The sequence below is a fragment of the Aspergillus ruber genome (genome assembly GCF_000600275.1).
Source record: "Aspergillus ruber CBS 135680 unplaced genomic scaffold scaffold00049, whole genome shotgun sequence".
NCBI classification, from domain to species: Eukaryota; Fungi; Ascomycota; class Eurotiomycetes; order Eurotiales; family Aspergillaceae; genus Aspergillus; species Aspergillus ruber.
Genome location: NW_024467345.1, coordinates 65,595 through 76,946, shown reverse-complemented (window position 1 = coordinate 76,946; position 11,352 = coordinate 65,595). Strand labels below are relative to the sequence as shown.

At 50.0% G+C, this 11,352-nt stretch overlaps 5 protein-coding genes across 5 annotated transcripts; 4 read left to right on the top strand and 1 right to left on the bottom strand.

Annotated features, from left to right (window-relative positions):
• The first annotated feature begins 226 nt into the window (after positions 1-226).
• EURHEDRAFT_292192 (uncharacterized protein) lies at positions 227-2,467 on the top strand. The gene is made up of 3 exons (XM_040778233.1): positions 227-733; positions 786-1,209; positions 1,268-2,467. Exons 1-3 carry the CDS (start codon positions 408-410, stop codon positions 2,198-2,200), a joined length of 1,683 nt encoding a protein of 560 aa, XP_040634150.1. The 5' UTR covers positions 227-407; the 3' UTR covers positions 2,201-2,467.
• A 320-nt stretch (positions 2,468-2,787) lies between these two features.
• Positions 2,788-3,167, top strand: EURHEDRAFT_417432 (uncharacterized protein). The gene has a single exon (XM_040783199.1). The coding sequence runs from the start codon at positions 2,792-2,794 to the stop codon at positions 3,155-3,157; it is 366 nt and encodes a 121-aa protein (XP_040634149.1). The 5' UTR covers positions 2,788-2,791; the 3' UTR covers positions 3,158-3,167.
• A 1,178-nt stretch (positions 3,168-4,345) lies between these two features.
• EURHEDRAFT_519150 (putative C6 transcription factor) lies at positions 4,346-6,558 on the top strand (the record flags this gene model as incomplete). Its single annotated transcript, XM_040786756.1, has 6 exons — positions 4,346-4,516; positions 4,696-5,256; positions 5,306-5,457; positions 5,512-5,688; positions 5,738-6,091; positions 6,153-6,558. The coding sequence occupies 6 exons, from the start codon at positions 4,346-4,348 to the stop codon at positions 6,556-6,558; spliced, it is 1,821 nt and encodes a 606-aa protein (XP_040634148.1).
• A 1,526-nt stretch (positions 6,559-8,084) lies between these two features.
• EURHEDRAFT_406896 (putative eukaryotic translation initiation factor 3 subunit EifCl) lies at positions 8,085-9,624 on the top strand (the record flags this gene model as incomplete). The annotated part of the gene is made up of 2 exons (XM_040780490.1): positions 8,085-8,393; positions 8,503-9,624. 2 exons carry the CDS (start codon positions 8,085-8,087, stop codon positions 9,622-9,624), a joined length of 1,431 nt encoding a protein of 476 aa, XP_040634147.1.
• A 446-nt stretch (positions 9,625-10,070) lies between these two features.
• Positions 10,071-11,234, bottom strand: EURHEDRAFT_417424 (HesB/IscA family protein). The gene is made up of 2 exons (XM_040783198.1): positions 10,841-11,234; positions 10,071-10,531 (listed from the first exon to the last, which is right to left on the bottom strand). The coding sequence occupies exons 1-2, from the start codon at positions 11,174-11,176 to the stop codon at positions 10,172-10,174; spliced, it is 696 nt and encodes a 231-aa protein (XP_040634146.1). The 5' UTR covers positions 11,177-11,234; the 3' UTR covers positions 10,071-10,171.
• Between the last annotated feature and the right edge of the window lie 118 nt (positions 11,235-11,352).

Genomic DNA, 11,352 nt, shown 5'->3' with positions numbered 1-11,352 from the left:
ATGATATTATTGATACGATGTAATTTGTTTTGCATGGCGCGGATATCAATTTTTAGTTATGTCATTTCTGCTTCATGTTATGTAGCATATATTCTTATTCTACCAATAATCAGTTGTTTGTCATGAGGCTGAGGACATTTCCTGTTGCACGTGAGTTGAGTATCTAGGAATTCTGGAAATAGAGACATGTTTGATGTATAATTTTCTCATGAATAGCTAACAATTCCATACCCAATTCATCCTTGTGGCAATTTCCTATTCTCCTACCTTAAGCAAACACTGATTGCTGTCAAATTGCCGAGGTTCGGCGGTGCCCAACTCAGTGTGCCACTTCACTCTTTAGCCGCACATACAACACACCCCTTCTCTTTCTTCCCTAACTAATACTAGCATTATCTCTAACTAAAATGCCAGCCCCCGATACGACTCCAGTAGACCCAGACCCCGCCATGTCTGCCGATCCAGCCGTTGACGTTGACCCAGCCCTCCGCGCGCTCCTCCGCCTCTCCCTGAGCAGTCAGGAGTACAAGCTCCTTCACGAGCGCGCGCCTGTTGCCGTTAAGAAGAACGCGCCGTCTCCGGCGAGATTCGAGGCGATTGTGCGACCGAAGGATAAATATAATGACGCTGCGATAAGGGAGTCGTTACGGGTGTTTGTGGGTTCTGGGTTGTTGTTGAAGCTGGTTGAAGTCGTTAGTCGGCGCATGAAGGGCGGTGTCGGCGCCGTTGCGAGGTAAGCACCGCATGAGATATATCAGATGTCAAACGGTAATTGACGCGAGAAGCAAAAAACGATCCATCATTCATTCCCCCAACTTCCGCCTCCCTCTCGCCCTCGCCCTCGTTGTTTTCTTCCACCGTCGCCTGCATCGCTTGTTCGCGCGCATCCGCGCAAGCCTGCGCATCGACAAAGCGCAGCCATTCCGGGAGCGAAACCCGCGTCTAGCTAAGGCGTTGACGTCTCGATATGCACCTGCTGTCGGGGGGAGTTTGGCCGGCTTTGCGCTGGGGATTGCTCCGCAGGCGCAGTTGCGGATGACGGCGGCGATTTATATGAGTACGCGGACATTGGAGTTTCTGTATAATGTTATGGAGGAGAAGGGGTGGTTGAAGAATAAGCCGTGGTGGTTTGGGAGTTGGTTGTTAATGCCTGTGTCGTGTGCGCAGCTGTTCCATGCGTTTGTATTTGATCGCGAGACGGTGCCCAAGGTAGTCCTTCCCATCTTGCCCGATTTATCAAGTATGTATGCTGACTGCTATTGGATAGTGGTTTGGAAAGGTCGTTATGAACTCGCCCAGTTACATACAGAGTCGACCTGCTTTGCTTCCTGTGGAGATTCCCTGGCCAGAGAACGAAGAAGTGGTCGATTCACTCGGTAGCATTGCCAACCTGCGCTGGCCGTACGTGAGAACGACTCCCATGAATTTTTACGAAATTCTAATCTACGCCTCCAGGCCCTTCACCTCGCCGATCCTGCATCCGTCCAATCCCAACACCCTGCCAGCAGCGATCAAATCGATAGCCCCGATTACCGGGCCCGCTCATCCCTCCATCTCCAGTCTCTCGTGCGCACTCCTACACCCAGCCGTTCCCAGCTGCAACACAGCTTTCCTGCACCACATTCTGCTCTCCGTCCCCCGGATCGCCCGCTTTATGACAACCGTCATGCTAGCAATCTCCATTCTCAAATACAAATCCTTCACCACCACCCCCCTCGCCTCCTTCCAAACCCTCGCCAAACGCATCCTCACCCTAACAGCCGTCCTCTCCACCTCCATCGGCTCCACCTGGGGCAGTCTATGCCTGTGGAACACGCTCCTCTCGCGCTCCGCCCTCCCGACAAAACGCTTCTTCCTCAGCGGCGCCCTAGGCGGCCTCCCCTTCGCCTTCCTGGGCAATAACTCCCGCAGCGCATTCATGTCCATCTTCCGCAGCGCTGTCGACTCCGCATGGAAGTCTGGCGTGAAACGCGGGCTGTGGAAGGGCTGGACCGGTGGCGATCTGGGACTGATTGTGGTGAGCTGGGCAGTTATGGGAGCGATTCTGGAGAGAAGGCCTGGCGCTGTTCAGGCTGGGGGGTTGAGAAAGGGATTGGCTTGGTTGAGGGGGGATGGGTTCTTGGATCCGGTTGAGGTGTTGGAGAGGAAGAGGGCGAGGAGGGCTGCGAGGAGAGAAGAGCGTGAGGTGGCTGAGGGTTAGGCTTGACTTTGGTTTTTATGGTCTTCTTTTGGTTCTTCTGGGCTCGCTAGTTATTATTACCCTGTACTGCTATGCGTAATTACTAAATCAGTTATTATACTGGCTTATGAGTATACAAGTCTATGTTGCCTAGGCATATATAGCCTACAACAACAACCACACGCGATAATACATCACCAACTGACAGTAATACACTGTTAGTCAGTAAGTCACTGGGTATATGCAGAGCGAAGTCTCAGAAGAGAGCGCGACAGTCAGTGTATGCCAAATTAGGAGCACAACTAATCAGAGCGCAGTAGGCAAGGCAAGGTGAGTCCACTTGCTAGAAGATTCCTAGCCTTCTGTTCGGTAGAAAATTCTCTAATCTGATTGGGCTAAGCTCAAGATATCGAAGCATATGCGCGCCACTGGGATACCTAATCCAGTCAACAAGAGGACAGTAAAATTCCCGAATAAGACCGCAGAGCCTCACCCTGCAATAAATTAACCCGGATTACATACGGATTGTAGACATCTTTCTACCCATGAATACTTCAACTGCCCGAGTTATGCAAATAGTTGTGTAGGAATATTGTTACTAGGTCTGTGGTGATGATGGGTTTGTGTATGCCGATCCCAGAATACTCCATACCAAATCCCGAGACATGGATCAAATCCCGAAGGTGTTCATGGTCCTTGGCGCTTTCATGGTTCGGTCTGCTTGAACGAACCTCTATTATAAATATCGAGATACCGGTGTACGGAGTAGCTTGGCTTCGATGCTGGAGCATCGAACATTCTTCAAGTCTGGTCTGGTCTGGTCTCGTCCTTGGGTCGGCTTGGTTCGCGACTTGGAGAATGTACGTATTTATAGTGTCGAGCACTAGTGAACAAGAAAGCGAACGAAAACGAAAACGAAAGCGAAAGCGAAAGCGAAGTAGATCCGTATATGCTACTTTTGAAGAAATTGCACATTGACTAGGGGTATATCTAGACGCCCTCAGCATCCGAGTGGAACATGAACCAGAATGCAAAGGATTTCTGATCTGTATTAGCAGATTGCTGTATTCGCCACACGCCACAGGACAGTGGTAGCTGTTTAAAAGGAACCGGGACTTCGCAGTTTACAGAGTATGTATTTCCTTGCTCTCACCGGAAAGGTTGATGTCACTCGGTAGAGTCTTCCGCCTATGAGAGTGTCTACTTGACACCACCTCTAGTTTAACCCCAGAATACTCCATACAAGGATACTGGGAAGCAAGTAGAGAACTTGATAGAGACGGATTTTGTAGGATTTGCCTCACTACAGTACTGCTACGTACAGTGGCATTTCCACAACATCCGTTGCTATCAGTCTTACACCAGGTAGCTATAGGTAGCCTTCTGGCATAGTGACTAATAGATTTAATGTATTGATATGACCAGCAATAGTCGGGAACGGATACGCAACCTCATCCTTCTCCAACAGCTTTATCCTGCTTTTCTTGCTGTCTTGTTCTCTTGCCTTCCTACACCTCTCCCCGAGAGATGGATCATCCGACCTTTCTTGACATGTCTCTTTACTGTTGCCACTGTGGTTACTATCCTACTTGACAGTCGTCCGGGAACTCGTCTCTGGCAAGCATTATTTTTTTTATTTCCCTTTCTCGTTTCCCATCTTATCTTTTTATACACACTCTCTCTTCTGGTTAACACCCGTTTACTGTCGCATCGTGACCGTAAGAGCTGTGTGCTTGTCGTTTTCTCCTCACCTCGACCCTGACCTACCGTGACTCTTCACTCGCCACTCTTGCGGCGACCAGCCTCTTTGGGATACTCACACGAAATGGCCGTTTGCTTTCAACGTATCTCGCATTTCCAGTCCCCGACGTGATATCGTGACCATCCCTGCACACTCCCTGCTGGGCCAGATCATCCAACCTGACCTCTCCGCGATTCCCTACCTCCACCCAATCAGTTCGAGTTTCTATACCGTTTTCCTCCCGTAGCCCGGGGCTAAAAGGGAGAAGGAGCATTATTCCTTTCCTTTCCTTTCCTTTCTTTTTTTTTTTTTCGACAAGGAAAGAGGGGGATCTGACAAAAGTTCTATTCGTCACACACGGACCTCGCGGACATCACATGGATCAAAAACCCCTTCGAAGCAGAGAGTAACGAGGAGGCTGAAAGATGACCTCCCGAGCCAACGACAGGCACCTTCCGGTACTTGCACCTGGCCCGCGAGGTCTTGTAAAACCTAATCTACCAACGCGTCTCGCTCCGGGGCCACGGAAAATCTCGGCGGCCTGTTTACCGTGCAAGCAGGCTAAAAGAAAAGTGAGTTATCGATCTACCGGAGGAGTTCCTAGCAGGCAACCTCCATCTCAAGCAACTGATAAAGGGACGGAGGGCAAAATGATCACAAAAGGTCCCTCCGAAAATCAATTGAGAGACCAGGAGTATGTGGCTAACTTCTGTCCGTTTCGCAGTGCAGTGGACGTCCGGCCCCGTGTAAAGCATGTCGAAGTACAGATGCAGAGGCTGATTGTGTTTTCAATCTGACCCTTGACCTTCGCCGCAAAGTTTCCCAGAGACGCACAATCAATGAACGGGACTATTACCGCAATGTACTATCTTCTCTGCTGGACGAAATTCGCTCGTCGGAGCCAGTCAGGATCAACGAACTGGTCAACTTCATACGCAGCGATGCCTCGATGGGCCGGATCGCCACCGTCCTTGCAGATACAACAATCAGCCTCGATGGTTTCAGTTCGATAAGCCTAGACAACAATCCGAGCGTGGAGAGTGCTCTTCAGAGTTTACTCCCACCGCCAGATCCATGCTCGACAAATGCATGCTTTCGAATGACCCTCGAGAGTCTTGTTGACATACCCTTGTTCCAAGTCCCCGCGAAACCTTGGACCAATGTCACTGATGATGACAACCTTGTCTCCCATCTGGTCTCTCTATACTTTACATGGGACCATCCGTGCTGGCAGTTGATGGATCAGAATGTCTTTCTGCTGCATATGAAGACGGGCAATCTGGGGTCACAATACTGCACACCATTCCTGGTGAACAGTATTTTGGCTATGGCCAGTGTATGTTGTGAGTGCCGTTCCGCCATGCTTTGATACTGACAATTGGCAGGTATACTCTGACGCCCCAGACGTTTTTACCATTCCTGGGGATACGGACTCCTGCGGGTCGCACTTCTATATGGAAGCTGAAAGGCATTGGAGGGCTGAAGAGGGAACTGTGGGCTTGGCCAACATCCAGGGCTTGGCTATCATGTGTCGTGTGTAAGTAGCCAAGCAGCCCCTATCTCTTAAAAGTCGTAGCTGACTTCATGATAGGTTGAAATGCCAGGGAAAGGACGGAGTTAGTTGGCTGATGCTGAAACAAGCTGTACAGCTTGCACAAGATTTTGATATGTTTCGAGCCCCAACATTGCGTGTAAGTTGGGGGGAAATGGACGCAGACATGCAGCGTATTCATGCAACCACTGCCTGGGGGATCTTCGTCCTGAATTTGTATGGAGCCTTCCGCAAATCCGCGCGAACAGCCACTCATTCTCATTAGGGACATGTCTATGGAACTGCACAAAGACGCGAATCTCGAGGCCCCGGTCTGCCGGCCTTATACGTCTGATGACCTGAATGACAATATCGCGTGGACCCCTTATCCTCGCTCGAACCAAGTCGAATACGCGGAGAAGCCAGGACTTCTCCGTTATGTTGCGACAGAACTCGCCAATCTGACGGAAATCACTGCGGGTATCCAGCAACTGTTCTTTATGGATGCTTGCCACATGGAGATCAATGACCTCTGGAGAAAGACTAACCGAATATACTCGCGTCTCCAGCTATGGCATGAAAACATGCCAGACGTTTTGGAGATTGACGATCGCCCTGTCCCGCAAGTACTGTTTCTTCAGTAAGGGCTTTTATATCCCCAACCACCCACGAAGTTCGTAGCGACATGCTAACATGTATAGTCTCAAATACCACCAGGAGATATTAATATTGTTCAATGCCTTTGTGGGTTATAAGGGCCTAGGCGGCCCGTCACATCTAGCCTGGTTCGAACAAAGCAGACTAGCCAGCCTTCAATCGGCCAAGGATATCTCCCAATGCTTCAGCATCCTGCGGCTATCCTATGGGTATAAGCGGATGCCCAGCCACATGCTCGAGGCGGCGGCCACTAGTCTTCTTGTAGTGATGAGCGACTTGACGAACGAGGAATCCAGGAACGCGTTTTTTGAGCTTTGTCGGATCGTATTAGTGTTCAGCAAGCGATTGAAACAGGCCAAACGCGTGATCCCGAGTATTCTCTCGATTGCACAGCAGTCGGGAATCATCTTACCACCGGAAGCAGTGTTGATTTTTGAATCGGGAATATGACTCCTGACACGCTCGTGAAATTCGATTGTTGCCTCCCCCACCACACGGCATCTTCCAGGAAACACTCTTAGCTCTAGCAAATATGACAGTTCCCCCAAGATGGGCGAATGGACGGGGGGGGGGAGGCACGTCGACGAATTGATACTGTTTGGATCGCTGGAGAAATGAGCATCATCGACTGGACGGTTTACCTGTTGAGAGTCTTTCAGAAGACTTCTCGAATAACATGTTGATATGCTTGGGTATGTCGCCAGCTAACACTTATCCGTACGTGACCAGGAACTTAAACGAGTTTTGTATTAGGTTTTAAGGCCACAAGAGCCTTCTCTTCTCTGGCTTACTGCCAGGCCATCACAATGACCTAATGTCATGTCACATTGCCACATCTTGAGGGGCAGTGATGGAAAGAAACGTTGAATGGCATTCCGCTGTCTTGGACTTAACGGTGTTCAGTGCACGAACCAGACTTGCCAACCTTTCCTCCTTTTTCGAATGTAGCCAGCGCCTTCATTCGGCTGGAAATCATTTCCGGGAAGCGCCACAGATCGGGGCAAGTCACTGCCGCATTAACCATGGTGCTTTCACAGAGTACAGGAGTATAGACGCATGAATATTGATGGACGCATCTGGTACCTTCTCGGTTGCAATTGAATTCGCTGGACAGTCCCCTGCTCGGTTTGTATGAGCGATGAGCGATTATCTATGCGGTATCAGAACGCATTAGACAAGATAAGACAGATACGGCTACGATTCCCGGGTGCATTACTGCGTTTACCGTGTTTCTTGAATTTAATTCTACAAGGTTCTGATGTGATGCCAGTCTGTTGGCAATCGATTCTGTAGTCAACGTAATCCATCCCCGAGTCGGCCACGCCCCCGAACCGGCCACTTGTGTGTATTGCATATACAATGACATATTTTAGAACCTTAATAATCTCAACTAACATTATAGGTGTACTGTTAGAGCTCATATATCCTTACATGTACATACTATAGGAATGCCTTCATATTTTGCTTAGAACTTTTAGAAATTTTATAGCTCGTGATATAGTATTATATCTAATATAACTGTATTTCAAGACCTTCCTATGTAACCTAAAGAAGCAGGCATAATAAAAGATTCTGAATCTGGCGCCTGCATATTTACCATAATATATCTGTTTGCTTTAGCTTTCAGGCCCTGTCAATATGTTATTGCTGAGATACTGAGGTTCTAAATATGCCATTTTATATGCAATACACAAGTGGCCGGTTCGGGGGCGTGGCCGACTCGGGGGGGTGGATTACGTTATATTAGTTTAATTGTATAGCTGACTCATCCAATCCTTATGCACAGATAAGATAGCACAATCTGCCCAAGCGAAAACCCTCAAAATTCGAACTCCGCCGGCACCATCGAAATCCCACCGACGCCGAAGACCCCCTCCACCGTCCACCTCACGTCGATCCACGAACGAAAACGAGGAACGTCCTCTCGAAGAACCGAATCCCTCACCACCTATCCCTTTTATCCCCTCTAAGCCAACATGTCCTACGAGGAGCGCGCCAACGCGCACCCCAACCTGGGCGATGAGTCCGACGTTGAGGAGGAAGCGCTCGTCAACGACTACCGCGAGCAGGTCAATTTCGACGATGAAATGAGTGATTTGGACCGCACGACATCGATTGACGCTGCCTCGCAGGCGCCGGACCTTCAGGCGCAGTTGGCCGCCGCAGCGACCCCGCTGGAATACCAGGCTACGCTGGAGACCAAGTTTGCGAGCTATGACAACTATTGCAATTTGTTCCATTACATCTTGAACTCGGATGGGCCGGTTGATTTGGAGGTTCCTTCTGTATGTAATCTTGTGTTGTTGTTTTTGTCTTTGGAGATGTTTTTCCGTTCCGGGCTTTGTTGTGTTGTGGGAGTTGAGGAATCAGGCTAATATGTTTGTTTGGTGATAGTACTACTGGGCTTGGGATGTTATCGACGAATTCATCTACCAGTTCGAGTCGTTCTGCCGCTACCGCAACCGTGTCGCCCGCAGCGGTTCCAACGAAGAGGAAGCACAGCTCCTGCGGGAGAACCCCAACACATGGGGCTGCTACTCGGTTCTCAACGTCCTGTACTCCCTTATCCAGCGTTCGCAGATCAATGAGCAATTGGCCGCTATGAAGCGGGGCGAAGACCCCATGACAGTCGCCGGCGAGTACGGTTCCCGCCCGCTGTACAAGATGCTCGGATATTTCTCGATCATCGGACTGCTCCGTGTCCATTGCTTGCTGGGTGACTTCAGCCTTGCCCTCAAGACCCTCGACGATATCGAGATGAATAAGAAGGCCATGTTTGCCCGCGTCATGGCCGCCCACTTCACGACCTACTACTACGTGGGCTTCTCGTACATGATGATGCGCCGGTACGGCGACGCCATCCGCATGTTCAGCCACATCCTGATCTATGTCTCGCGCACCAAGAACTTCCAAAAGGGCGGCAACAGCTACGACGCCATCGCCAAGAAGAACGACCAAATGTACGCCCTCATCGCCATCTGCGTCGCCTTGCACCCCACCCGTCTCGATGACACCATCCACTCCGCCCTCCGCGAGAAGTACGGCGACCAGCTCACCCGTCTCCAGCACGGCGGCCCCGAGGCCCTCCCCCTGTTTGAGGAACTCTTCCGCTCCGCCTGCCCCAAGTTCATCAGCCCCACCCCGCCGGACTTTGACAACCCGGCCGTCAACGTCGATCCCGTCGACCACCAGACCTCCATCTTCATGGACGAGGTCAAGAACACCCTGTTCAACCCCACCATCCGCTCGTACCTCAAGCTGTACACCACCATGGACCTCAAGAAGCTTGCCGGTTTCCTCGAAGTCGAGCCTGAGAAGCTCCGCTCATGGTTGCTGGTCAACAAGCAGCGCAGCCGCCAGATCCGCTGGGTCGAGGGCGGTCTGCTCGAGGGTGAAGTCGTCAGCGCAAATGATCTCGACTACGCCCTGGAGAACGACCTCATCCACGTCAGCGAGACCAAAGCCGGCCGCCGTCTGGTGGACTGGTACTTGCGGAACCTTGCCCGTGTCTACTAAACCGGGTCACGTCTCCTCTTTCGCTTCTATTAATTCTTCTTTTGTTGGAAAAGTTTCTTTTCGCCGGAATCGGATGAGATATGCATAACGTTTCTTGCTTCATATGAATATGGGTATGGAGTTCAGACAACCATGGAGAGGATGTGGTGGCCCATGGAGGTTCGACCGGAGTGATGGATCAGGATATACCAGGGGCGACATGGGAGAAGCTTGGGGGATGTCAGTGAAGAGTGGAGAAAAGAGATGAAGAGTTGGGATTGATTTGATTGAATTTAATTATGTTTTTTTGACAATACTTTTTCTTTTTTTTATGTTGCATGATGTCCCATTTTCTGTTTTTGAATCTCCTCTTCTATCTTTTCAATATATCGTTGCTTTCTTGTTACATAGCTTGAGCTTAGGGCTGGTTATCTGTCTAGACTAGCTAGAAAAGAAACGTTCAATACCCTGACCTGTTATGTAGAATGGGGTATATAAAGATTTCTATCCTACGGAGTACACTAAACTAATATAAATACAACCAACTGCCTTCAATAGACCACCACAATCAAAGACTAACATCAAAACTCGTCCCACACCCACAATTACTCGACGCTCGCGGGTTATCCACAATCTTAAACTGACTCCCAATCAACTCCGTTGTATAATCCACTGTACTCCCCGACAACAGTTCCAGCGATGGTTCATCCATAACAACCAGTGCGTTGCCGCCTTCGGGGCCAGATCTAGCGTCGGCTTCAAAAACGGTGTCTTCTTCGGCGTCGATCTTGGAGTGGGCTTCGAGCGACATCATATATTGGAAGCCATGGCAACCGCCGGAGGTTACGGTGATGCGGAGGTGGTGGTAGGGGTTTTCGGCTTTTGTGGGGGTGGGGGAGGTTGTTGGGTCTGTTATTTCACGGAGGCGCTGTTTATTATCATGTTAACTTCGTTCTGCTTGAGGTTGTGGTGAAATGAAAGCGATGCTTGTCTTTGGCTGGCGCGTGGTTTGGTAATGGCTGAGCGTGGGGTCATGTTTCACACCTGTCTGTGGTTGTAGTAGGGTTGGGTTATACCAGACAATATAGTCTTTTCTCTGTTCTTCGAAAGATGTTCTGCTTCTGTCCGGTATACCACCACACTTCGCCACAGTACCACATTCCCGGACAGCCATACCCCTCCACCCGCTTCCATGGTATGTAGACAATGGTATTCCGGGAAGTAAAGAGTAACGTACCTCCGCAGCCCTCTCCGAGATTCCAACCATCAACGGTTTCCCCTCCTCATCATTCCTCGCATTCTGCACGACCTTGGCAGACGGACGAACTGTCGACGATGAAAATGCACGGTTTCGCGGCACACGGAAGGAAGAGATGTTCACTTTGCGAAGAGTATACTGGCTTGGACGAGCCGATACATGTAGGGAACTGGCATTGGAAGTGTAATTTGACGAACTTCGGATAATGGGTTCGGATAATGCGGAGGAGAACCGGGTAGTTGAGAATACGCGCTGGCAGTGCGTCGTTGATTGTTGTAGGCGGCGTGTGGCCGACGAAAGGACTGGACGGGACATATTTGCGGTTTCCAGGCTAGTGTGTTATTGTAGGTGTAATTGTGTTGGTGAAATTGCCGTGATTATATATCGGCGATTTGGATATTTCCGTTAGTCAGAGGGTTCGGCATGACGTTATTGGTCGATTCGCCGCCACATCTTTAAGAGGGGCAGCTTATCGCTTTAGAGCAATTTAT